The 26,819-nt window shown below is 47.7% G+C and overlaps 1 protein-coding gene across 1 annotated transcript in view; it reads right to left on the reverse strand.

Moving 5' to 3' along the window:
* LOC139412996 (sodium-driven chloride bicarbonate exchanger-like) overlaps positions 1-26,155 on the reverse strand; it is a 43,501-nt gene extending 17,346 nt beyond the window's left edge. The window contains exons 1-4 of the mRNA XM_071159944.1: positions 25,961-26,155; positions 23,961-24,017; positions 1,779-1,860; positions 241-396 (exon numbers count right to left, since the gene is read on the reverse strand). Of these exons, the coding sequence (XP_071016045.1) occupies positions 241-396; positions 1,779-1,860; positions 23,961-24,017; positions 25,961-26,008 (343 nt within the window). The 5' untranslated portion in view covers positions 26,009-26,155. The remainder of the gene's footprint in view (positions 1-240; positions 397-1,778; positions 1,861-23,960; positions 24,018-25,960) is intronic.
* Positions 26,156-26,819: the final 664 nt, after the last annotated feature.

The following is a 26,819-nucleotide window of genomic DNA, read 5'->3' on the forward strand; positions in this document are numbered from 1 at the left end:
CTATTTTGGTTCCAAATAGAACCGGTTTGGGTTCCATGTGGAACCCTTTCCACAGAGGGTTCTGCATGGAACCCAAAATGGTTCTACACGGAACCAAAAAGGGTTTTACATGTAACCAAAAAAGGGTTTTCCTATGAGGACAGCTGAAGAACCCTTTTGGAACCCTTTTTTCAAAGAGTGTTGTTTGGTCACATTTTCACAGGGAACCTTCTTTGCAGCACACTCCCCCCATAGACTTACTGTGGGAGGGTGATTCTCTGCCATCGCCGTCCACCCCAGATTCCCTCTCTTTGGATCTCTTCCTGCTGTTTTTGTTGTGGCCGCCATGGTGACGGTGACGTCGGTGGGACTTCCTCCCCAGGGGAACGTGGACCCCAATGTAAAGAGTCCGGTGGCCTGGGGACACGATGAAAATGTGGCATCAAACTACAATCACTATAACCCCAGAAATGTAGGGCCTCCAACCGCAGGGTCTACAATAAGTGCATTTACTAAAATGTACTTTTAAAATGTGATGCATTCGTTAAGACGCAGGGTCCTGATGGAAGAAAAAAAATCACTTGGGCCAGATTCATGCAAGATAATTGACAATTTAGTATCAGCTGGAAATGAAATACTGAAGCACTGCAATGATAACACACCCTTTCGCACTCTCTCTCGTCCTCACAACCCCACCCCCCCCCCTCCATCTTTCTCTCTCCCTCATTATATGCCACACTCTCTTCCCTGTTCCTTTCTTTCTCTCTCTGCCATGGTGAGCATAATCTATCCTGACTCCAGTGCTGAGCTAGAACAACCAAAATGGCCTGCCCTATAGGTCTCAAACCAACTCTGGGAGAGCTGGGGTGCACATGGTGACATGGACAAGACCCTGGCCACTCATCTCTCTGTCATATCTCTGTCCTTACCTCCAGGCCTGCTCTAACTGCACTACTCAGTGGAAGTACTGTTTAACAAAAACAACCATACCCAAAAACTAAGGCAGTAAGTCAAGGACAGGATGATTCTAGCAATATGTCTCCCTGAAACGTCTTGTGTGACAGCCTTAGCGTGTGGCCTGTTACAGTCACAACAACAACAACAAAATGAATCTCTGAGTCAGCCGGCAACACACTGACATCAACAAAACATCTAACATGGTATATCACAGTGCAATAGAGTATATCTCCCTTTGAATGTGTCGTAGAGACTATTATGAAAGACATTAGGGCAGCCTAGGACATGCCTGGTTGAAACACTGAGGACCCCGGAGGACCCTGGCTGCAGCTTACAGTCTGTGAGTCAAGATGGGAGGTTTTCTCTAAAAATAGCACAACATCCCTCACGCCTGTGAACTTCCGAGTGTGATGGAACGTCTGTTCTCTCCCATCCTGCTCTCTGTGGCATGAAAGTGGCACGCGTATTAAACATGATTGCGTTTGTGTGTGTGTGTATTCCCTGTTTTCACTACAGTGTCCTCTCTCACAAATCCATAGGTTCTCCTTATGGGGCAGCAGGGAATACTACACCAGAGCAAATACAGTGTCACAGTTTCCACTGCAGGCAGAACAAATCATCATGGCAACCATGAGTGTCTGAGAAAGGTCACAGGGTGCATCCCAGTTTCCTAAACCTGCTCCCGGTCCTTGTCTACTTGTGTCTTCTCCTTCCACCCATAAGTGATATGAAGTCACAGACTATGTAAAAGCAGAATATGGTTAGGTAGAGGTGGAGACAAGGGGAGAAAGCCGGTTTAGACTAATTGAGATGCATCCCTTAAGCTGTTAATGTTGACTCACCTTCCAGCTCCTCCTTCTCAAAGTTGGTGTTGAGCATGGAGCGAGTGCCCCCTCTGTCCAGCACCGCCTCCTCATCAGTCCTCTATAGAAGACAGAGAGAGAGAGAGAGAGAGAGAGAGAGAGAGAGAGAGAGAGAGAGAACGATAAAGAGAGAGAGAGGGGAGAGAGAGAGATAAAGATAGAGGGAGAGCGAAAGAGAGAGAAGGGAGAGAGAGGGGAGCGGTGAGAGAAGAGAGAGAAATAAAGATAGAGGGAGAGCGAAAGAGAGAGAGGGGAGAGAGAGGGGAGCGGTGAGAGAAGAGAGAGAGAAAGAGAGAGAGGGGAGAGGGAGGGGAGCGGTGAGAGAAGAGAGAGAGAGAGAGGGGAGAGAGAGAGATATAAAGGGAGAGCGAAAGAGAGAGACGGGAGAGAGAGGGGAGCGGTGAGAGAAGAGAGAGAGAGAGAGGGGAGAGAGAGAGGGGGGAGAGAGATGAAGATAGAGGGAGAGCGAAAGAGAGAGGGGAGAGAGAGAGATATAAAGGGAGAGCGAAAGAGAGAGAGGGGAGCGGTGAGAGAAGAGAGAGAGAGAGAGAGAGAGAGAGAGAGAGAGAGAGAGGGGAGAGATAGAGATATAAAGATAGAGGGAGAGCGAAAGAGAGAGAGGGGAATGGTGAGAGAAGAAAGAGAGAAAGAGAGAGAGAGAGAGAGGGGGAGAGGTGAGAGAAGAGAGAGAGAGAAAGAGGGGGAGAGAGAGGGGAGCGGTGAGAGGAGAGAGAAAGAGAGAGAGAGAGAGAGGGGGAGAGAGAGGGGAGCGGTGAGAGAAGAGAGAGAGAGGGGGGGGGGATATAAAGATAGAGGGAGAGCGAAAGAGAGAGAGGGGAGAGGTGAGAGAAGAGAGAAAGAGAGAGGGGAGAGAGAGAGGAGAGAGAGAGATATAAAGAGAGGGAGAGCGAAAGAGAGAGGGGAGAGAGGGGAGCGGTGAGAGAAGAGAGAGAGAGGGGAGAGAGAGATAAAGATAGAGGGGAGAGAGAGAGATATAAAGATAGAGGGAGAGCGAAAGAGAGAGGGGAGAGAGAGGGGATTGGTGAGAGAAGAGATAGAGAGAGAGAGAGAGAGAGAGAGAGAGGGGAGAGAGAGGGGAGAGAGGGGGGAGAGAGAGAGATAAAGATAGAGGGAGAGCGAAAGAGAGAGAGGGGAGAGAGAGGGGAACGGTGAGAGAAGAGAGAGAGAGAGAGAGAGAGAGGAGCGGTGAGAGAAGAGAGAGAGAGAGGGGGAGATATAAAGATAGAGGGAGAGCAAAAGAGAGAGAGGGGAGAGGTGAGAGAAGAGAGAGAGAAAGAGAGAGCAGAGAGAGAGAGGAGAGAGAGAGATATAAAGAGAGGGAGAGCGAAAGAGAGGGGAGAGAGAGGGGAGCGGTGAGAGAAGAGAGAGAGAGATGAAGTCGGGCCGATAAGGCCCCCATTAACATCGACGGGGCTGTAGTGGAGCGGGTCGAGAGTTTCAAGTTCCTTGGTGTCCACATCACCAACGAACTATCATGGTCAGAACGACTTAATATGCACATGTATTTACAGTATAAAGAGAACCATTCTTTTGCACATCAAGAGATTTTCACAGAAAAAGCTCAGAGTGGTGTTTTTTTCACGGGCCAAACACACCAGTGGGGAATTTGTCCCAGTGACCATTCTGTACATAGAACCACATTTGAATTTTTTTTAAAGCCACAACTCTTATATAACAGGCCTCTGGCGTCCTGCCTTCCTCCTGCTGCAAGAGGATGAATCCTTAAATAAACACAGCAGCTTCATGAGGCTAACTTCATCAGACAGTCACCATGGCAACTAATGTGGCCAATCACAATTTTTATGAATTCATGTTCCCTGACTACCCAGATAGCTTTATTGTTTTAGTCCCGTTTGTTGTTTTTTTACAAGGATGCTTCCTCATGCGTGTGGTCAGGTATATACTGACTCTCACACAGCTGCCGAGAGGAACACTGTTGTTGACCCAACAGACCATCCTGAAAATGGCTAGGATTGTTGTAGGAGGGTTATGGGGTCGAGGGTCTCAGAGGGTTGATGGTGTGTGTGTGTGTAGTCTGGCTTTTTTTAAATACACACACACACACACACAAACACACACACATACATATACACACACACACACACCCCATCAACCCTCTGAGACCCTCAACCCCACGCACATACAATTGAAGTCGGAAGTTTACAGACACTTAGGTTGGAGTCATTAAAACTCGTTTCTCAACAATTCCACAAACATCTTGTTAACAAACTATAGTTTTGGCAACTCGGTTAGGACATCCACTTTGTGCACGACACAAGTCATTTTTCCAACAATTGTTAACAGACAGATTATTTCACTCAAATGTATCACTGTACCACAATTCCAGTGGGTCAGAAGTTTACATACACTTGAAGTTGACCTTGCCTTTAAACAGCTTGGAAAATTCCAGAAAATTATGTCATGGCTTCAGAAGCTTCTGATAGGCTAATTGACATAATTTGAGTCAATTGGAGGTGTACCTGTGGATGTATTTCAAGGCCTACCTTCGAACTCAGTGCCCCTTTGCTTGACATCATGGGAAAATCAAAAGAAATCAGCCAACACCTCAGAAAAACAATAGTAGACCTCCACAAGTCTGGTTCATCCTTGGGAGCAATTTCCAAAAGCCTGAAGATACCATGTTCATCTGTACAAACAATAGTATGCAAGTACAGTGGGGAGAACAAGTATTTAATCCATTGCCGATTTTGCAGGTTTTCCTACTTACAAAGCACGTAGAGGTCTACCTATGATACAAATTACAGACCTCTACATGCTTTGTAAGTAGGAAAACCAGCAAAATCGGCAGTGTATCAAATACTTGTTCTCCCCACTGTATATACACCATGGGACCACTCAGCCGTCATGCCGCTCAGGAAGGAGACGGGTTCTGTCTCCTAGAGATGAACGTACTTTGGTGTGAGAAGTGCAAATCAATCCCAGAACAACAGCAAAGGACCTTGTGAAGATGCTGGAGGAAACCGGTACAAAAGTATCTATATCACAATAAAACGAGTCCTATATCAGAGTAACCTGAAAGCCCACTCAGCAAGGAGGAAGCCACTGCTCCAAAACCACCATTAAAAATAAGCCAGACTACGGTTTGCAGCTGCACATGGGGACAAAGATCATACTTTCTGGAGAAATGTCCTCTGGTCTGATGAAACAACAATAGAACTGTTTGGCCATAATGACCATCGTTATGTTTGGAGGAAAAAGGGGGAGGCTTGCAAGCTGAAGAACACTATCTCAACCATGAAGCACGGGGGTGGCAGCATCATGTTGTAGGGGTGCTTTGCTGCAGGAGGGACTGGTGCACTTCACAAAATAGATGGTATCATGAGGCAGGGAAATGTATGTGGATATATTAAAGCAATATCTCAAGACATCAGTCCAAAAGTAAAAGCTTGGTCGCAAATTGGTCTTACAAATGGACAATGATCCCAAGCATACTTCCAAAGTTGTGGCAAAATGGCTTAAGGACAACAAAGTCAATGTATTGAAGTGGCCATCACAAAGCCCTGACCTCAATCATATAGAACATTTGTGGGCAGAACTGAAAAAGCATGTGCGAGCAAGGAGGCCTACAAACCTGACTCAGTTACACCAGCTCTGTCAGGAGGAATAGGCCAAAATTCACCCAACTTATTGTGGGAAGCTTGTGGAAGGCTACCCGAAACGTTTGACCCAAGTCAAACAATTTAAAGGCAATGCTACCAAATACTAATTGCGTGTATGTAAACTTCTGACCCACTGGGAATGTGATGAAAGAAAAAAAAGCTGAAATAAATCATTCTCTCTACTATTATTCTGACATTTCACATTCTTAAAATAAAGTGGTGATCCTAACTGACCTAAGACATGGAATTTTTACCAAGATTAAATGTCAGGAATTGTGAAAAACTGAGTTTAGATGTATTTTGCTACGGTGTAAGTAAAATTCCGACTTCAACTGTATATACAGTGCCTTGCGAAAGTATTCGGCCCCCTTGAACTTTGCAACCTTTTGCCACATTTCAGGCTTCAAACATAAAGATATAAAACTGTATTTTTTTGTGAAGAATCAACAACAAGTGGGACACAATCATGAAGTGGAACGCCATTTATTGGATATTTCAAACTTTAACAAATCAAAAACTGAAAAATTGGGCGTGCAAAATTATTCAGCCCCCTTAAGTTAATACTTTGTAGCGCCACCTTTTGCTGCGATTACTGCTGTAAGTCGCTTGGGGTATGTCTCTATCAGTTTTGCACATCGAGAGACTGAATTTTTTTCCCATTCCTCCTTGCAAAACAGCTCGAGCTCAGTGAGGTTGGATGGAGAGCATTTGTGAACAGCAGTTTTCAGTTCTTTCCACAGATTCTCGATTGGATTCAGGTCTGGACTTTGACTTGGCCATTCTAACACCTGGATATGTTTATTTTTGAACCATTCCATTGTAGATTTTGCTTTATGTTTTGGATCATTGTCTTGTTGGAAGACAAATCTCCGTCCCAGTCTCAGGTCTTTTGACTCCATCAGGTTTTCTTCCAGAATAGTCCTGTATTTGGCTCCATCCATCTTCCCATCAATTTTAACCATCTTCCCTGTCCCTGCTGAAGAAAAGCAGGCCCAAACCATGATGCTGCCACCACCATGTTTGACAGTGGGGATGGTGTGTTCAGGGTGATGAGCTGTGTTGCTTTTACGCCAAACATAACGTTTTGCATTGTTGTCAAAAAGTTCAATTTTGGTTTCATCTGACCAGAGCACCTTCTTCCACATGTTTGGTGTGTCTCCCAGGTGGCTTGTGGCAAACTTTAAACAACACTTTTTATGGATATCTTTAAGAAATGGCTTTCTTCTTGCCACTCTTCCATAAAGGCCAGATGTGTGCAATATACGACTGATTGTTGTCCTATGGACAGAGTCTCCCACCTCAGCTGTAGATCTCTGCAGTTCATCCAGAGTGATCATGGGCCTCTTGGCTGCATCTCTGATCAGTCTTCTCCTTGTATGAGCTGAAAGTTTAGAGGGACGGCCAGGTCTTGGTAGATTTGCAGTGGTCTGATACTCCTTCCATTTCAATATTATCGCTTGCACAGTGCTCCTTGGGATGTTTAAAGCTTGGGAAATATTTTTGTATCCAAATCCGGCTTTAAACTTCTTCACAACAGTATCTCGGACCTGCCTGGTGTGTTCCTTGTTCTTCATGATGCTCTCTGCGCTTTTAACGGACCTCTGAGACTATCACAGTGCAGGTGCATTTATACGGAGACTTGATTACGCACAGGTGGATTGTATTTATCATCATTAGTCATTTAGGTCAACATTGGATCATTCAGAGATCCTCACTGAACTTCTGGAGAGAGTTTGCTGCACTGAAAGTAAAGGGGCTGAATAATTTTGCACGCCCAATTTTTCAGTTTTTGATTTGTTAAAAAAGTGTGAAATATCCAATAAGTGTTGTTCCACTTCATGATTGTGTTCCACTTGTTGTTGATTCTTCACTAAAAAATACAGTTTTATATCTTTATGTTTGAAGCCTGAAATGTGGCAAAAGTTCGCAAAGTTCAAGGGGGCCGAATACTTTCGCAAGGCACTGTATATATATATATACAGTGGGGCAAAAAAGTATTTAGTCAGCCACCAATTCTGCATGTTCTCCCACTTAAAAAGATGAGAGGCCTGTAATTTTCATCATAGGTACACTTCAACTATGACAGACAAAATGAGAAAAAAAATGCAGAAAATCACATTGTAGGATTTTTAATGAATTTATTTGCAAATAATAATGGTGGAAAATAAGTATTTGGTCAACAACAAAAGTTTATCTCAATACTTTGTTATATACCCTTTGTTGGCAATGACAGAGGTCAAACGTTTTCTGTAAGTCTTCACAAGGTTTTCACACACTGTTGCTGGTATTTTGGCCCATTCCTCCATGCAGATCTCCTCTAGAGCAGTGATGTTTTGGGGCTGTTGCTGGGCAACACGGACTTTCAACTCCCTCCAAAGATTTTCTATGGGGTTGAGATCTGGAGACTGGCTAGGGCCACTCCAGGACATTGAAATGCTGCTTACAAAGCCACTCCTTCGTTGCCCGGGCGGTGTGTTTGGGATCATTGTCATGCTGAAAGACCCAGCCACGTTTCATCTTCAATGCCCTTGCTGATGGAAGGAGGTTTTCACTCAAAATCTCACGATACATGGCCCCATTCATTCTTTCCTTTACACAGATCAGTCGTCCTGGTCCCTTTGCAGAAAAACAGCCCCAAAGCATGATGTTTCCACCCCCATGCTTCACAGTAGGTATGGTGTTCTTTGGATGCAACTCAGCATTCTTTGTCCTCCAAACACGACGAGTTGAATTTTTACCAAAAAGTTATATTTTGGTTTCATCTGACCATATGACATTCTCCCAATCTTCTTCTGGATCATCCAAATGCTCTCTAGCAAACTTCAGACGGGCCTGGACATGTACTGGCTTAAGTAGGGGGACACGTCTGGCACTGCAGGATTTGAGTCCCTGGCGGCGTAGTGTGTTAATGATGGTAGGCTTTGTTACTTTGGTACCTGCTCTCTGCAGGTCATTCACTAGGTCCCCCCGTGTGGTTCTGGGATTTTTGCTCATCGTTCTTGTGATCATTTTGACCCCGCGGGGTGAGATCTTGCGTGGAGCCCCAGATCGAGGGAGATTATCAGTGGTCTTGTATGTCTTCCATTTCCTAATAATTGCTCCCACAGTTGATTTCTTCAAACCAAGCTGCTTACCTATTGCAGATTCAGTCTTCCCAGCCTGGTGCAGGTCTATAATTTTGTTTCTGGTGTCCTTTGACAGCTCTTTGGTCTTGGCCATAGTGGAGTTTGGAGTGTGACTGTTTGAACTTGTGGACAGGTGTCTTTTATACTGATAACAAGTTCTAACAGGTGCCATTAATACAGGTAACGAGTGGAGGACAGAGGAGCCTCTTAAAGAAGAAGTTACAGGTCTGTGAGAGCCAGAAATCTTGCTTGTTTGTAGGTGACCAAATACTTATTTTCCACCATAATTTGCAAATAAATTCATAAAAAATCCTACAATGTGATTTTCTGGATTTTTTTTCCCTACTTTTGTCTGTCATAGTTGAAGTGTACCTATGATGAAAATTACAGGCCTCTCTCATCTTTTTAAATGGGAGAACTTGCACAATTGGTGGCTGACTAAATACTTTTTTGCCTCACTGCCCCATATGTGTGTGTGTGCGTGCGTGCATTTATACTGTGTCTATGTACTATTCGCTTAGTGAGTGTTCCCAAAATAACATGTTTCTGTCCAGAGGGTTGTTGGCTTAATCTTTTTGCCAAATAACATGAGGTGACATAGGAGGTTCTGGGTGCCAGCGGTAAGCTGGTAAAATATGAGAGGCAGGGCTATACTCACAGATGCCGAGTAATGCTAGTTAATTCCCTTTGGTAATCAGCCACACTTCATTCACAATCATCTCTGAGCACAAGTCAATGCTACACTCAAATCATTTCCGGTCACTGCTGAGCTTTTCCATATTGCATCATTTGACAATCTAATCAGACTAGAATGTAATCAGCACTCAACGTGATTGGGAGACAGTGAATCTACAGCACTTTGGTTAGACGGTGTAGATACGACAGCAGTGTATTAGTAATACAACAGGCATGGAAATGAGCTACAGATAATAGTGGTTGTATTATTCCTATCACGTTGCTTAATTCTAGAACTCGTTGATGTTTTCAGGCCTGCAGCTGGTGGAAGCACCTCAGAACCCGCCCCTGGACACTGGCTCTATGCCACAGCTTCCAAAGGTAAGATACCAGAGCCTATTAACATAACAAAATGATACCACAGAAGTCAAATGTGAAGCATCTATGCAGTTCAGATCAATCTGGACAGTATTACAAAAGACTGTGTATTTTCTGCATTCCATTTAGAATGCTGGTCAAAAGCAGTGCACTATACAGGGAATACAATTCCATTACATACGCATCCCGTGACTGGATGACTGTGGCTACAGACCAATCAAAGACGTCCTACACTGCCAGTCCTGGGTGCTGAAGAAGATTAGGCTAGCCCAGGCCAGGTTGCTGGAGGGAGGAGGCACCCACACATGGACGCCCATGTGACTGAGCCTAGAGGATCATGGGAATGTTCTGGACAGATGGTGGTGGGGATGGGTGGGTTGTGGTCGGGTGGGCTTAGACATCACATTAGACAGTCTCAGTCTCAGGAGGGTGATTTCTCCTAGACAGATGGAGATCAAGGAATTACCAATAGAAAGTATACAAACGTTTTCAGCGCTGGTTTGTTTGTGAATGTGATATTGGATGTCAAGTCATTTACATCTTGCTTCAAGGAATGGGCCACTGACCCATCATGTGGGCAGTGTCAGTGTGCTCAATGATTATCTTAGAAGTCGGACACAAGCAAAGCTGTTTCCACATATGTAACGGATGTGAAACGGCTAGCTTAGTTAGCAGTGTGCGCTAAATAGCGTTTCAATCGGTGACGTCACTTGCTCTGAGACCTTGAAGTAGTAGTTCCCCTTGCTCTGCAAGGGCCGCGGCTTTTGTGGAGCGATGGGTAACGATGCTTCGTGGGTGACTGTTGTTGATGTGTGCAGAGGGTCCCTGGTTCGCGCCCGGGTATGGGCGAGGGGACTGTTTAAAATTATACTGTTACATTGATGCTGTTGACCCGGATTACTGGTTGCTGCGGAAAAAAGGAGGAAGGTCAAAAGGGGGGTGAGTGTAACGGATGTGAAACGGCTAGCTTAGTTAGCAGTGTGCGCTAAATAGCGTTTCAATCGGTGACGTCACTTGCTCTGAGACCTTGAAGTAGTAGTTCCCCTTGCTCTGCAAGGGCCGCGGCTTTTGTGGAGCGATGGGTAACGATGCTTCGTGGGTGTCAGTTGTTGATGTGTGCAGAAGGTCCCTAGTTCGCGCCCGGGTATGGGCGAGGGGACGGTTTAAACTTATACTGTTACACATACACAGCTGAAACAGTCTGACTGAGATCTCTAGTATAGAGGCTGTGGGAAGAAGCATCAAAAGAGGAATGAATTAAAGAATGAAAGTATGAAAGAAAGAAAGACATCCTAACCAGAGTCCCTTTGGTGTCGGGCACGGAATTTAAAAAGTCATAAATACATATTTTTGTTTATTCAATGGTGTAGGGCAAAACTGTCATGTATACCCATTCGATTTATCAGGCAGTATGGCTGTCATAGCAGAGTGTGGAGCGCGAGAGACCACCCTTGGAGAAATGTGAAGGGTGACCAGGGGCAGACCCTGCTGCTTCTATCCCCAGGAGGACCCACGGCCCCCTGGGAAATCCCCTCGTTCTCAGTGACACCATAATGAAATCCCCCACCTCCTGCTCCCTGGCTGCTAGCCCGTGAGAAAAATGTTTGGTCTGATATAACAACAATGAAATAACCTACGAGAACGTCTTGTTATAAATTCTGGGTCTGATCAAATATTTGTTATCCTCTTCAGGGTTGAGTGTCAATTCAATTTCCATTCAGTGAATTCAGTGAATTCAGAAGTAGAAGTGTCATTCACTCAACTTACATGATACTCATTTTATTAATGAATCAAATTTCAATTCACTTCCTGATCCGAGGGAGTTAGAATGGAGAGGACTCTACCACTGATCCCACAACACCATCTTAACAGAGACTTGCTCATGAATTGATGTTGAAGTCTCGTTAGATCAACATGATGAGAAAAGCGGTCAATAAATCCTAGAACGCCAACTGTCTTTCTCTGTGCCGGGACCACTATAGGTGTCACGACTTCCGCCGAAGTTGGCTCCCCTGCCTGTTCGGGCGGTGCTCGGCGGTCGTCGTCACCGTCCTACTAGCCACCATCGATCCCTTTTTCGTTTGTCTGTTGGTTTTGTCTTATTAGTTTCACCTGTGTGTATTTTAGTTTATTGACGTCCTTATTTATAGTAGGTTGTCCCGCCCTTGTTTCGTGCGGGATTGTTTTGGTTTCATGTATTTTAGTGATTACGTATTGTGCTATTTGCTCCGATATATCTTAATCCTGTGTTGGATTATTTCACCCTGTTTTCGGGTTTTCAGTGTTTGTTCCGGAGAATAAACTATCGACTCACTGCACCTGCTCTCTGCGCTTGATTCCACCTACCTTGTTAATACGTGACAGAATCCCGCACCACCCATGGAATCAGCAGGAGCAGCCGCGTCTCCTCTCCCATCGATGGAGGAGAGAGTCCTCCACCACACCAGCGTGCTCCATCGGATTGGTTCTGCCATGGACCAAATGATGGAGAGGATGGATCGATGGGAGAGGAGTGGTCTTCCCACATCATCACTAGCACCCCCTTCTCCAGCACCTCCTGTTCCTGTGACCACATCTGGCTCCGGGGCTCTGCGGTTGACACTCCCACGGGAGTATGACGGAACGGCGGCTGGGTGCCAGGGTTTCCTCCTTCAACTGGAGTTATACCTGGCTACCGTGCGTCCTGCTCCCTCTGGAGAGGAGAGCGTGAGCGCCCTCGTCTCCTGCTTGACTGGGCGAGCCCTCGAGTGGGCCAACGCAGTATGGAATGGCCCGGACTCGGCGAGGGATAATTACCCAGAGTTCACCCGCCGATTCCGAGCTGTTTTTGACCATCCACCAGAGGGTCGGGCGGCGGGTGAACGGCTGTTCCACCTGCGGCAGGAGACGAGGAGCGCTCAGGACTTTGCTCTGGAGTTCAGGACCCTGGCCGCAGGAGCAGGATGGAACGACAGGGCCTTGGTCGACCATTTCAGATGCAGTCTCAGGGAGGACGTCCGCAGGGAGCTGGCATGTCGGGACACCACCTGCACACTGGATGAGCTCATTGACTTGGCTATCCGTCTCGACAATCTGCTGGCTGCTCGCGGGCGTTCGGATCAGGCCCTGTCGTTTCCACTTCCCAGCCCTCCTGTCCCTATCCCTATGGAATTAGGAGGGGCAGCTTCGAGGGAGACCGGAGGAGGAGTGTCCTCCTGCACCAGTTGTGGTCGACGAGGGCACACGTCAGACCGGTGCTGGAGGAACTCGTCTGGGAGTCGGGATGGCAGGCGGAGCACTGCTCGATCACCCCAGGTGAGTAAGCACCAGACTCACCCAGAGCCTCCTGTCGGTCATGTGTATGTTTTGATTTCTTTCCCTGGGTTTTTCCCCTCTCTACAGCATAAGGCGCTAGTCGATTCAGGCGCAGCTGGGAATTTCATGGATCGTGGGCTTGCGTTAAGGCTAGGGATTCCCCTGGTGTCGGTAGATCAACCTTTCCCCGTGCACGCATTAGATAGCCGACCATTAGGGTCAGGAGTGATTAGGGAGGCTACGGTGCCACTGGACATGGTAACGCAGGGGGATCATAAGGAGCAGATTAGTCTGTTCCTTATAGATTCACCTGCGTTTCCGGTGGTGTTGGGGGTTCCCTGGTTAGCTCAACACAACCCGGTGATTTCCTGGCGACAGGGGGCTCTTAAGGGGTGGTCAGAGGAGTGTTCAGGTAGGTGTAGAGGAGTTGCCGTTGGTGCGACTACGGTGGAGAGTCCAGACCAAGTTTCCACCGTGCGCATTCCCTCTGAATATGCCGATTTGGCTATCGCCTTCAGTAAAAGGAAGGCGACCCAATTACCACCTCATCGTCGAGAGGACTGCGTGATAAACCTTCTGGAGAACGCTGCACTTCCTAGGAGTCACGTGTATCCATTGTCCCAGGAGGAGACGGTAGCGATGGAAACATACGTTACTGAATCACTGAGACAGGGGTACATTCGGCCCTCCGCATCACCCGTCTCCTCGAGCTTCTTTTTTGTGAAGAAGAAGGATGGAGGTCTGCGTCCGTGCATTGATTATAGAGGTCTAAATTCCATCACAGTGGGGTTTAGTTACCCACTACCTCTCATCGCCACGGCGGTGGAATCATTTCACGGGGCGCGCTTCTTCACAAAACTGGACCTGAGGAGCGCGTATAATCTGGTGCGTATCCGGGGAGGGGATGAGTGGAAAACTGCATTCAGTACCACATCTGGTCATTATGAGTACCGCGTCATGCCATACGGGTTGAAGAATGCTCCAGCCGTTTTCCAATCCTTCGTAGACGAGATTCTCCGAGACCTGCTCGGGCAGGGAGTGGTAGTGTACATCGATGACATCTTGATCTATTCTGCCACACGCGCGGCGCATGTGTCTCTGGTGCGTAAGGTACTTGGGCGACTGCTGGAGCATGATCTGTATTGCAAGGCGGAGAAATGTGAGTTTTTCAAACAGTCCGTTTCCTTCCTGGGATATCGTATTTCCACCTCTGGGGTGGTGATGGAGGATGACCGCGTTACAGCCGTGCGTAATTGGCCGACTCCGACCACGGTGAAAGAGGTGCAGCGGTTTTTAGGGTTTGCCAATTACTACCGGAGGTTTATCCGGGGTTTTGGTCAGGTAGCTGCTCCCATCACCTCGCTGCTGAAGGGAGGACCGGTGCGCTTGCGCTGGTCAGCAGAGGCGGGCAGAGCATTCACTCGTTTGAAGGAGCTGTTCACCAATGCACCCGTGTTGGCGCATCCGGACCCCTCTTTAGCGTTCATAGTGGAGGTGGATGCGTCCGAGGCTGGGGTCGGAGCCGTGCTGTCCCAACGCTCGGGCGTGCCACCCAAACTTCGCCCTTGTGCTTTTTTTTCGAGCAAGCTCAGCCCAGCGGAGCGAAACTATGATGTGGGGGACCGGGAGTTGTTAGCTGTAGTCAAGGCTCTGAAGGTGTGGAGACATTGGCTTGAGGGGGCTAAACACCCCTTTCTCATCTGGACTGACCATCGTAATCTCGAGTATATCCGGGCAGCGAAGAGAATGAATCCACGTCAGGCTAGATGGGCCATGTTTTTTACCAGATTCCGGTTTACCCTCTCATACCGGCCCGGCTCCAAAAACACCAAGGCCGACGCGCTGTCCCGCCTCTATGATACCGAGGAGCGGCCCGTTGAGCTAACTCCCATCATTTCACCGTCATGTCTCGTGGCACCGGTGGTATGGGAGGTGGACGCAGAGATAGAGGGGGCCTCACGGTCAGAGCCGGCCCCCCCCAACTGTCCAGTAGGAACCCAGTACGTACCGAGGGGGGTCCGGGACAAGCTGATTCGGTGGGCTCATACTCTCCCCTCCTCGGGTCATCCGGGCATCGAGAGGACAGTGCGGAGTCTGAGAGGGAGATACTGGTGGCCCACGCTAGCTAAAGACGTGAGATTTTATGTCTCCTCCTGCTCCGTGTGTGCTCAGAGCAAGGCTCCTCGGCACTTGCCTAGAGGGAAATTACAACCCCTCCCCGTTCCACAACGGCCGTGGACACACTTATCGGTGGACTTTCTTACCGACCTTCCCCCGTCCCAGGGAAGTACTACAATCCTGGTCGTTGTGGATCGGTTTTCTAAGTCCTGTCGTCTCATCCCGTTGCCCGGTCTCCCTACGGCCCTGCAGACTGCTGAGGCCTTGTTTACCCATGTCTTCCGGCACTATGGGGTGCCTGAGGACATCGTTTCTGATCGGGGTCCCCAATTCACGTCCAGAGTATGGAGGGCGTTTATGGAGAGACTGGGGGTCTCGGTCAGCTTAACCTCAGGTTTTCACCCCGAGAGTAATGGGCAGGTGGAGCGCGTAAATCAGGAGGTGGGCAGGTTTCTGCGGTCCTATTGCCGGGACCGGCCTGGTGAGTGGGCAAGGTATGTTCCCTGGGCTGAACTAGCTCAGAACTCCCTACGCCACTCCTCAACTAACTTGTCTCCTTTTGAGTGTGTGCTAGGTTACCAGCCGGTCCTGGCTCCATGGCATCAGAGCCAGACCGAGGCTCCTGCGGTGGAGGAATGGGTACAGCGCTCCAAGGACACATGGAAAGCCGTTCAGGACTCACTACGGTTAGCGGGCGAACGGCAGAAGAGGAGCGCTGACCAACACCGCAGTGAGGCCCCCGTGTTTGCACCGGGGGACAGGGTCTGGCTCTCGACCCGGAACCTGTCCCTCCGCCTGCCCTGTCGGAAGCTGGGGCCGCAGTGTGTGGGGCCGTTTAAAGTCCTGAGGAGAATAAACGAGGTGTGTTACAGGTTACAACTTCCTAGGTATTACCGTATTAACCCCTCGTTTCATGTGTCTCTCCTCAGGCCGGTGGTGGCTGGTCCCCTGCAAGAAGGTGAGGTGCCTGAGGTCCCTCCGCCCCCCCTGGACATCGAGGGGTCCCCGGCGTACACAGTTCGGGGCATTCTGGATTCGAGACGCCGGGTGGGGGGCCTACAGTACCTCGTGGACTGGGAGGGGTACGGTCCGGAGGAGAGATGCTGGGTTCCGGTGAGGGACATTTTGGACCCTTCTCTCCTGAGTGATTTCCACCGCCTCCACCCGGATCGCCCAGCACCTCGTCCTCCGGGTCGTCCTCGAGGACGGTGGCGGCGCGCTGCGGGGGCCGCGCGTCAGGGGGGGGGTACTGTCACGACTTCCGCCGAAGTTGGCTCCCCTGCCTGTTCGGGCGGTGCTCGGCGGTCGTCGTCACCGTCCTACTAGCCACCATCGATCCCTTTTTCGTTTGTCTGTTGGTTTTGTCTTATTAGTTTCACCTGTGTGTATTTTAGTTTATTGACGTCCTTATTTATAGTAGGTTGTCCCGCCCTTGTTTCGTGCGGGATTGTTTTGGTTTCATGTATTTTAGTGATTACGTATTGTGCTATTTGCTCCGATATATCTTAATCCTGTGTTGGATTATTTCACCCTGTTTTCGGGTTTTCAGTGTTTGTTCCGGAGAATAAACTATCGACTCACTGCACCTGCTCTCTGCGCTTGATTCCACCTACCTTGTTAATACGTGACAATAGGAGGACGGAGTGGTGTTCCGTGTCTTCTGTTCAGTTTGACAAATGAGACAGCATCTCCGGCCTGCAGCAGGTTTCTGTCTCTATCTATTAATAGCCTGGTGTGGGGACAGGATCTCCTGCAGGCTGCAGAACACTGATGTAAGAGCGGCAGAGAGAGCTTCCCGCCAAAGATTTAATCTCCCCACAAATGCTAACCTTTTGCCATAGGTGTGTATATCCCAGGATCTAACCCTGGAAAGAGATATACACAGCACTGACTAAATCAGCTCCTATCATGCCCTCTGCCTGGTGACGACATCAGAGCAGCCAGCGCGAGGTGGGAGTTGCTCTCCATGCACGCACGCACACACACGCATAAATGCACAGAGAAATGAGCACACACCATGCACACGCTAACAAACGCATATCCAGGCCTAGTTCTGCAGGCAGTTAGTCAGCATGATGGGAATGAGCAGAGAAACACATGTAGGGGACAGCTGCTGTAGCCTGGGACTGAAAACCAAAGGAGGACGAGGAGCTTGACATCATGTAGGGGGAAGGGGAAGCTGCTGTAGCCTGGGACTGAAAACCAAAGGAGGACGAGGAGCTTGACATCATGTAGGGGGAAGGGGAAGCTGCTGTAGCCTGGGACTGAAAACCAAAGGAGGACGAGGAGCTTGACATCATGTAGGGGGAAGGGGAAGCTGCTGTAGCCCGGGACTGAAAACCAAAGGAGGACGAGGAGCTTGACATCATGTAGGGGTAAGGGGAAGCTGCTGTCGCCCGGGTCTGAAAACCAAAGGAGGACGAGGAGCTTGACGTCTGTCTGATTTCCACGTTTGGCGAGTTCAAGGTTGACCTTGGAAAGATGCCTGCCATTGGCTTCTCTCCCTCCTCCTCTCTGTTTACTAAACACCAAGGCCGTTCCCAGGCTTATTCTCCTGTTCTCTATGCACTCCACAGAGATGCAGTAGAAACAGCGTGTAGCTACATTTTCTGCATTTCCCATCAGCAATTGTCCATGATTTGTTTTGTGTCATTTGACTATTTACTGAAAGTGTAGTCTTATTCTTATCCTAAAGCGGCTCTCTGTGAGACAGAAAGAGACAGAGGAGGAGAAACGCGTACAGTTGTTTGGTATTCAGTTCAGGGCTACAGCAGCCTCCCCCCATGTCCCAACACGTGTTGCTCACTGATGCACTCTGCTCTTTCCTATCAAGCTGACTAACTGTATGTATCATCTGTGCAGTGTAGGGACATTTGGGACATAGCCCTGGACATAGAGCCCTGGACATAGAGCTCTGGACATAGAGCCCTGGACATAGAGCCCTGGACATAGAGCCCTGGACATAGAGCCCTGGACATAGAGCCCTGGACATAGAGCCCTGAACATAGAGCCCTGAACAGAACAGGGACAAGGAAGAGCTTTATCCTACTATTTCCTTAAAGTTTACAACAATCTCCCCTTTAATCTGGACTGCGTCCAATACGCTTATATTTACATAGATATGCAGATTTGGCGGTAGAGATGGGATGGGAGGGGAATCGGTCGTCTATTTAGTAAGTAAGCTTTGTCCGAGCCAGAAAGGCCCATTAGGCAGGAGTCTATCTCCTGTTTCTGTAGCGTGAGGCAGATTGATGTACAAGTATTCCTGCTGGACAGGGCGCTAGTCTATCGCAGGACCGATCCGGCGTATGTGACAAGAAAACATCTCATCTAAAAAAAAACTGTAAACAGGTTTCCTGCCATGAATCCAAACCATCAAGGACACCCGTTCTTTACGAAGTGAAAAGGTACAAAAGTGAATATTGACACAATTGTTTTATTTACTCCAGTAACTTGATTACCGGGTTTTGTCTGTCAAATCATACTTTTTGTAGATTTTTTTCCGTGACAGTGACGAAGCAACAAAAAACAAGAATCAAGCCAAAAGCCTCCGAAACCAAAATCCCTCTACGGATTACAAACAGCAGGTGGCCCGGAATAGAATTACAGTTTCACAGGTGGCGCTTTCATTCCCCCAGCCAGCTAGCCTATCAATACAATACACCACTGACCCAAATCAGTCCCCAACCCTGGGACACGACAACTGACCCAGGATAACCTAGTAGTCTGTATCCCCACGTCACCACTCATTCTGATGAGTTCTGAAATCTGACATCAATGGACTATTATGGAGTGAGTGTGACTGTGACCTTAGGAATCAACAAAGTCAGTCTGTGTTTCCTGAGAGGAGTCGGACCACGAGGAAGCTAACTGACCTCGATAAAGGAGTACAGCTACCACCGGAAGTTACTTTTCGTAGCAGGTTAGGAGAGCATTTTAGCTCACCCTAACCTTTTTCCTAACCTAATTGGGTTTTCTATCTGTTGATAAGCAAATGCTTGGTTGGGTTATGGTTAGGTTGAGAATAAGGGTTAGGGTAATGGTTAGGGTAAGGGTTAAATTTAGGGTTAGGATAAGGGTTAAGGTTAGGGTAATTATCCTAAGTGCTCCTAACTTGCTACGAAAAAGTAACTTTGTAGCTACAGCATATACCATCTAATCAAAACTCTAGATAAGCTGTACTAACTGCTACTGGTTAAAAGGACGACCCATGAAGGAGCACGGGAGGCTTGGAGGTAATGACAAATGAGGTAGTATACACTGGTCCTATGTTTCATGAGCAGATGTAAAGAAATCCCAGAGATTTTCCATACGCACGAATAGCTTATTTCTCTCAAATTTTGTGCACACATTTGTTTACATCGCTGTTAGTGAACATTTACCATTTGCCAAGATAATCTATCCACGTGACAGGTGTGGCATATCAAGAAGCTGATTAAACAGCATGATCATTACACAGGTGCACCTTGTTGTGGGGAAAACTAATTCTGATTGGCTAGGCCTATGCCCTCCCAGGCTCACTCATGGCTGCACCCCCCGCCCAGTCATGTGAAATCTATAGATTAGTGCCTAATGAATATATTTCAATTGTCTGATTTCCTAAGGACTCCTAAGTGGCACCGCGGTGTAAGGCACTGCATCTCAGTGCAAGAGGCGTCCCTACAGTCCCTGGTTCGATTCCAGGCTGTATCACATCCGGCCGTGATTGGGAGTCCCAATCGTCCGGGTTTGGACGGGGTAGGCCGTCATTGTAAATAAGAATTTGAATTCCTTCCTTTGAGACCCACTCTAGAACCTCGCTTGAGATTTCCTTTTCCTTGAGCATTTTATTTTCGAATGACCGCATTCAAGGAGACGGTGATTTTCAGCACAGGAAATACATCGTTTTCTTGAGTTCGAACAAGAACTGGTTTGATAATGCACCCACTGTAACCAGTTGAATCAGAAGTGTTAACGCAGGGCTGGAACAAAGGCCTGCTAACACACAGTCTGGAACCCCAGGGCCAGGGTTGCACATCCCGGTTGTGAACAAAGTCTTTGTTTAAAATGTAAACCACCTACAAATCAAAATGACATCCTGGGACTTCAGGTCGACCGCTGGCAGAGAGAACAATATGATTGGCTGCTGCACTAGAGGAGATGGTCTGCTGATGTTATCTTTCAGGGTGAGGAAGTATTATGGAACTCATTAAGAAACAATAAACAGAGGATGTCTCCTAATGTTGACCGAAAGGTGTGCCTGGGTTATGTACCCATATCTTTGCCAGTAAAAATCACAGACCTATCTGTTCACACGGGTGTAGGGTGAAGTTGCCCCTCGACACTGACCTGAGGTCAGCTACGCTTTTCCCCCACTAATGGTTAAGGTTAGGATTGGGGGAGGGGACGCTGATCCTAAATCTGTACCTAGGGGAAAATTCAACCCGGAGATTTCACACGAGCCGTTTCCAGGAAGCCGTTTCGGTGAGAATACAGCCTTCCAGGACACACACACCAGCCTTGTGACCCAATTTCCACGTTCCTCATATGTCTCTCAGGGAGTTCTGTGACGCACGGAACCTGCAGAGATGATCAACGTTTACCTTCATAGGATATCTAGGCCATGAGGTATACATTAAAGAACTTCTCTACTTATTATTTTGACCAACAACACCTATACAGGTCAGAAGCATATAGCATGTGACCTTTCACAAAGCCTCAACTACGGGATAGAGGATTACTGACTGTAGATCAGTCTAATGTGGATGAGAGTACTGTACATGTGTTTCAAGCCGGGGGGATTCTATATAGCTGCAGCTAGTGGATTAGCATGGGCGGAGCCCCTTACACCAGAGCCATGGGATTGGATAAGGGCAGACGTCGTCACGCGTCTGATCCCTACAGATGGCCGTAGTTACCGTGGCAATGGCAGTGTGCTCAGCATCAGCATCCCAGGAGAGCTTCTCAAACCCATACCTATCTATCACAGATGTCCTATTCACTTTGTGACATCAACACAGTTTAATCCAAAGCCTAAAAGACATCAACAAACAGCAATACTTCTGAAGTAGCCATAAATGGACAAAGACAGAGACAAACACAAACAGTTTAGGTCATTTGGTTTCCTCTGGCTTCTCTCAAAGATCAGTCGGGTTCATGGCAGTGGGTATAATCTCTAGCTCGATCTCCCCCAACTCGCAAAATGAGAGTGCTCGAGTCCCATCTGTCAGTAGCTCCTCAGAACCTTTTCTTATGCATGGAGATCAGCAGCACCGCTAGCCTCTACTGCAGAACAACAGCAGTGATCAAGCATCGCATTAACCAACACTATACTACTGAACTGGAGGCCATTCACTCTGCCCTGTAGTGACTTCAATGTTAATCCGCCAGAGTGTCCAGGAAAGGGTCAAATGGCCCGTTTGCTATCCATCAATAATGTTGTATAGTGTTTCTGTCCAATGTCACTGTTGAGAAATGATGACGTGAATGTGTGCATGATAAGTCTGCAGTGGTATATTTTCATAACCCCAAATATGGGCTAAAACTCCAATCAGGATATATTCTTACATGAACACAAACAATGTTGTGATGCAACAACCAATAGTTTAGGCCACCTGATCATCACCAGCATTTCCATCCCATTCTTTGTGCCACCCCTATGTGCCAACCTCCCTCAGGTGGCACAGGCTAAACCCAGAGGCGTACCTGGCAGTTAAATCCATTAGAGTTGGGGTCCAAGCTCCCCGATAACATGGCGCGTCAGTGTGGGCAAGGAAGCCCGAGATTTCCCCTTGGATGTACAGTGGTCGAGAGACCGCAAGATGGAAGCTCAGAATCCAAGCCCTGGACAGAGTCTGTGTTTGTCGGCTGGAGATATTGGCAGAAAGGTCGAGCCAGGCTCTTCTCACCGGTTCCTCTTCCCCATGCCAGCCAGCCTCCTCCTGACAGCAGCTTTGCAACACAAACAAGCGCTCAGACTGCCCAGCTCTGATCCAGACGGGCTCCGATGTTTTCTGACAAGCATCCGTCCACCAATCCCCTGTGAGATTAGCGAGCTGCTGACATCACTGATGCTGGGCTGTGTGGTGTTGTGCCCCTCTTATCTAAGAGAAGCTTGTAGCTAAGTCACGGTAAGCAAAACACACACACAGACCCTTCTTCTGTGAGGTTTGAAGAGAAAAGCCCTAGGAATCCTCACCGCTGCACCTGCCACATCTGATCCATCCCAAATCCACAGGGACATGCTATGAGGCGGTTCTACTCTGCAGTCATCCTCTGTGTGTGTGTGTGTGTGTGTGTGTGTGTGTGTGTGTGTCCTGCCTAGGACACTACTGTACTCTGTCTGTGCTGCATGGTCAGCAGAACACTGTGGCAGAAACATGCTGTACTGGAAATGAACCCAGCGCTTCAAGCGATTCTTCTGCTACACTACCTAATGACATACATTCTGAGTGGCAGTAGTACTGGATCAATAACAATTTAGGCACGGATGATAAATATGATTGTTGGGGAAACTATCAGAAATGTGAAGGAAAGGCACTAGCATCTCTCTTAGCTGTGTCTTCTTTCCCTCACCCCCTCCCCCTCTCTCTCTTCCTCCCCCTCTCTCTGCTATAATTAAACATCCAAAGGCACACAGTCGGTCCAGGCACTTAGCTCACTACAGTGGGGCTGGCTCAGCACAGTCGGTCCAGGCACTTAGCTCACTACAGTGGGGCTGGCTCAGCACAGTCGGTCCAGGCACTTAGCTCACTACAGTGGGGCTGGCTCTGCACAGTCGGTCCAGGCACTTAGCTCACTACAGTGGGGCTGGCTCAGCACAGTCGGTCCAGGCACTTAGCTCACTACAGTGGGGCTGGCTCTGCACAGTTGGTCCAGGCACTTAGCTCACTACAGTGGGGCTGGCTCTGCACAGTCGGTCCAGGCACTTAGCTGGCTACAGTGGGGCTGGCTCTGCACAGTCGGTCCAGTCACTTAGCTCGCTACAGTGGGGCTGGCTCTGCACAGTCGGTCCAGTCACTTAGCTCGCTACAGTGGGGCTGGCTCTGCACAGTCGGTCCAGGCACTTAGCTCGCTACAGTGGGGCTGGCTCTGCACAGTCGGTCCAGTCACTTAGCTCGCTACAGTGGGGCTGGCTCTGCACAGTCGGTCCAGTCACTTAGCTCGCTACAGTGGGGCTGGCTCTGCACAGTCGGTCCAGGCACTTAGCTCGCTACAGTGGGGCTGGCTCTGCACAGTCGGTCCAGGCACTTAGCTCGCTACAGTGGGGCTGGCTCTGCACAGTCGGTCCAGGCACTTAGCTCACTACAGTGTGGCTGGCTCTGCACAGTCGGTCCAGTCACTTAGCTCGCTGCAGTGGGGCTGGCTCTGCACAGTCGGATCACCCAGTCAGACAGAGATGTCCCACTGATCCAAGAACATTATGTCCAAGAGAACAGGCCTAGCCCTGCCTGCTATACCCACTCTGCTCTACAGACCTCCCCCGTCTGTTCACACTAGATCCAATCCAGCCAGAAGACCAGCCAGGCTCACTGTGCCCAGGTTTAGGACTCAACATTCAGACCCATCTTTACTACATCACACCCTCTCCATCTCCTGTCTCCAGCCCTAACTCCCAACACACTCTCTCTACCCAATATATACCATGTATTTCTGATGTGGAATCGGAGCGCTCGACTCAAGTTTTTGCTGAAGTCTCCCATTGATGTCAATGAATGATTTCTGTGAAAGTCTTGGTTGGGAGCTCTTATCTCAAGTCTGACTCAGGACTTCGAAAGCTTGCCCAGATGGATTTTCAGTGATATTCATAACCAAGACCGTTTGAAATGGATGCCTACACATTTGCTGCATGAAGTGGCTTTATCTATAGTGGAAATCAAAAGGAATCACTGAGCAAACGTAGTAGGACTTAGCCTGCATGCTTGGCTTGGTATGAAAGCAGAAGTACTCACCACATTCGTGTCTCCTTGAGGTGCCTGAGGGCTCTGATGGCTCTGGGGGCTCATTTCCTGTAAGTAACAAGGTCAGTATAACATCAATCCACAGGACATTGTTTCCATGCATAATCCAGTCTTGCTTAGCTACGCATCTTCACACTGGAAGTCATTGAGTGCTACGCAATCACTGCCGGTCCCCAGGTTTCTAATACAAGTTTACATGCCATTTTTGTTTGTCATACACTGAGGATTTCCACATAATACTCGCTCCTACTATCACCTCACATACCCACACACAACCTTCAGCAACTATGGCAACGCATTGGGATTCAGGACACACGCTACAGCTAGGCAGCCAAGAGTTATGATGACAGGGCACTGCACTCTGCATTGTGAGTCAGTGGCCAAAAGCATCCCATGTTATATTCAACCCGTGGTCAATCCACAGCACTGGTTAAGTAGGCTCGCACGGGCGACCTGTTTTATCAATGTAGTTTTTCAATGTCATGTTTGTTTTTTCTTTTTATAATGACCTATGCATAAAGGGAAACAATGTTTTCAACAGTGTCTGAGCAAAAGCCATATTTCTCCTCTCCCTGGCTTTGAGGCGAGAATCCAGCACGGCGGCCATTTCTCAACAAGCCATCACCGGAATGCTAAACAGGACCTGACCGCTGAAACAGGCACAGTCTTTGGACACCACTGGGTGTGGTCTCTATTCAACATGTATAGATTACGATTCATCAGTCTTGTCTATGACCGTGGATTGACCATAGAAAGAGTATGTCCTATAGGGTGAGAGAGAGAGAGAAAAAAAACTCTGGTTCTTATTGATGAGTGGTGTCTGTCGGTGGCTTTCCTTAATAATACACCTATAGATCCTAATGGGTCCAATCAGATATCAGATGAGCCGACATCTACTGTCTAGTAGTAAACCACTGTAACAACATGGGGCCCGTGAATTTACAGCTGTCCACAATTATAGGACCTGGCTCTGTCCCAAAGCTCTTAAATGGCTTCTTTTCCTTCTCTCCTTCGCATCATAACCACTGATTGGCAGACAGACTGAGTAGGACTTCACCATAGTGCTTCTATGAAGTATTTGGTTATCATTTGGGATGTTTCGGACTCTGAGTCCGGATGAACAAGATGACAGACATTCTAATCGGCTCCACCGTAAGGTAATCCAGCAGGGGACCAATTGAACTGGAACCACAGTAGGCACAGGAGGTTGGTGGCACTTTAATTGGGGAGGACGGGCTCGTGGTAATGGCCGGAGCGGAATAGGTGGAATGGTATCAAATAGATCAAACACACGGTTTAATGCCATTCCATTTGCTCTGTTCCAGCCATTAGTGTGAGCCGTCTTCCCCTCAGCAGCCTCCACTGTCAGTAGGTGCATCAACAAGACATGGGCCTACATCATCCTTTATCAATAACAAAATGTGTCAGCTATGGCATTAGAGGAGAAATTAATGGATATAAAGAAAATGAGGCATTAGTAATTGGTAAATAACTACGACCATATCTTTCTAAATCAGGCTAATTACAGTATTCTATAGGTACTTGATGTAGTAGACTATGCAATAAAAACATCAACATTGTGGAGTTTTATTAGCCCACGTTGATGACAATACTAATGCAGGTCTATTGGTCCAGCACAAATAAAAGATCCAGGATGGTCCAGAGTGAAGCGATCATCACAAATATTACGATGTCTCGATATTTTCGATAAAGCAGTTGTCTTGGCAAACCGGTCTATAAAACTAGGTTATAACCTACTTACCTATATTAGGCCTACTACAGTTCTGTAATGTTCTAATGATATAAAATAACCGATGTAATAACATACATAGACTATCTATGATTTATTTCAAATGTATTGCACACATAGGCTGATCTACGCAGGTGTGTTCAATCCCCACATCAAGGCATTCTCAATCAACGATATGAAATCCATTTTCAGTGAGAACACAATGGTTGCCTATTGTAGGTTGTCTATGGGACATCCTTACCGAGGGTAGTAGCGGCTCCATTTGTGCTCCTTGGTCCGTTAGGTCCATATTTTCCTTTCCTCGCTTTCTCTGTAGTCTTGATACGCTCCTAATGTATTATTCTATCTAGTGTTGCCGGGCTATATCAGGGTGAACCCTTATATAAACTGGGACGATTTTCTCAAATGAAGGTAAGCATCCTCCTTGTCCAGTCCTACATAATTTAGTCATGGGGTAGCGATTTCCCATTCACGCGCTCAAGCTTGGAGAGTGCAATTTGCGCTCCATGACGAGTTGGAGCACACGTGAGGCAATGAAGCGCAGCACGATATAGATTTCGTCCACAGTGGCGCGCGTTGCCCCAAGATTGCACACATGTCGACCTATTCTTAAAAATGATCCACAGAATATTGTTTTAGGACGGTTTGCACTCAATAGAATATGAGCGCACAACACCGGAGAAGTTCAGGATAAAACAGAGGTAGGCTCTAGTTGCTATGTTGACAGATATCTGTTAATTTGGGACACTATAGAATTAGGTAGGCTATTATACGCCATTATACCATGGTCCTATTGTAATCCAAATTAACCACACACAAAAGCACGTAGGCTACCATATTTAATTGTTGTCTATGTTGTTTCTGTCCGTATTATGTGATTAAGGAAGGATCCTAGGATTGATGCCTGACCCATAAAATTAGCCTATACAGTAATTAATTTGCTCTATTGCAATCGACGAGGGAAATTTGGGACCGTAATCGAATGGCCTACTTCATAAATTGTAAAATACAAGCAGATAACCATGAACCATTTATATCATGGCCCACATGTGTGCGATGGGATATACAGCACATTGATTCATTTACCCATTTGTGAAGTC

The sequence above is a fragment of the Oncorhynchus clarkii genome, chromosome 7 (assembly GCF_045791955.1).
Source record: "Oncorhynchus clarkii lewisi isolate Uvic-CL-2024 chromosome 7, UVic_Ocla_1.0, whole genome shotgun sequence".
NCBI lineage: Eukaryota > Metazoa > Chordata > Actinopteri > Salmoniformes > Salmonidae > Oncorhynchus > Oncorhynchus clarkii.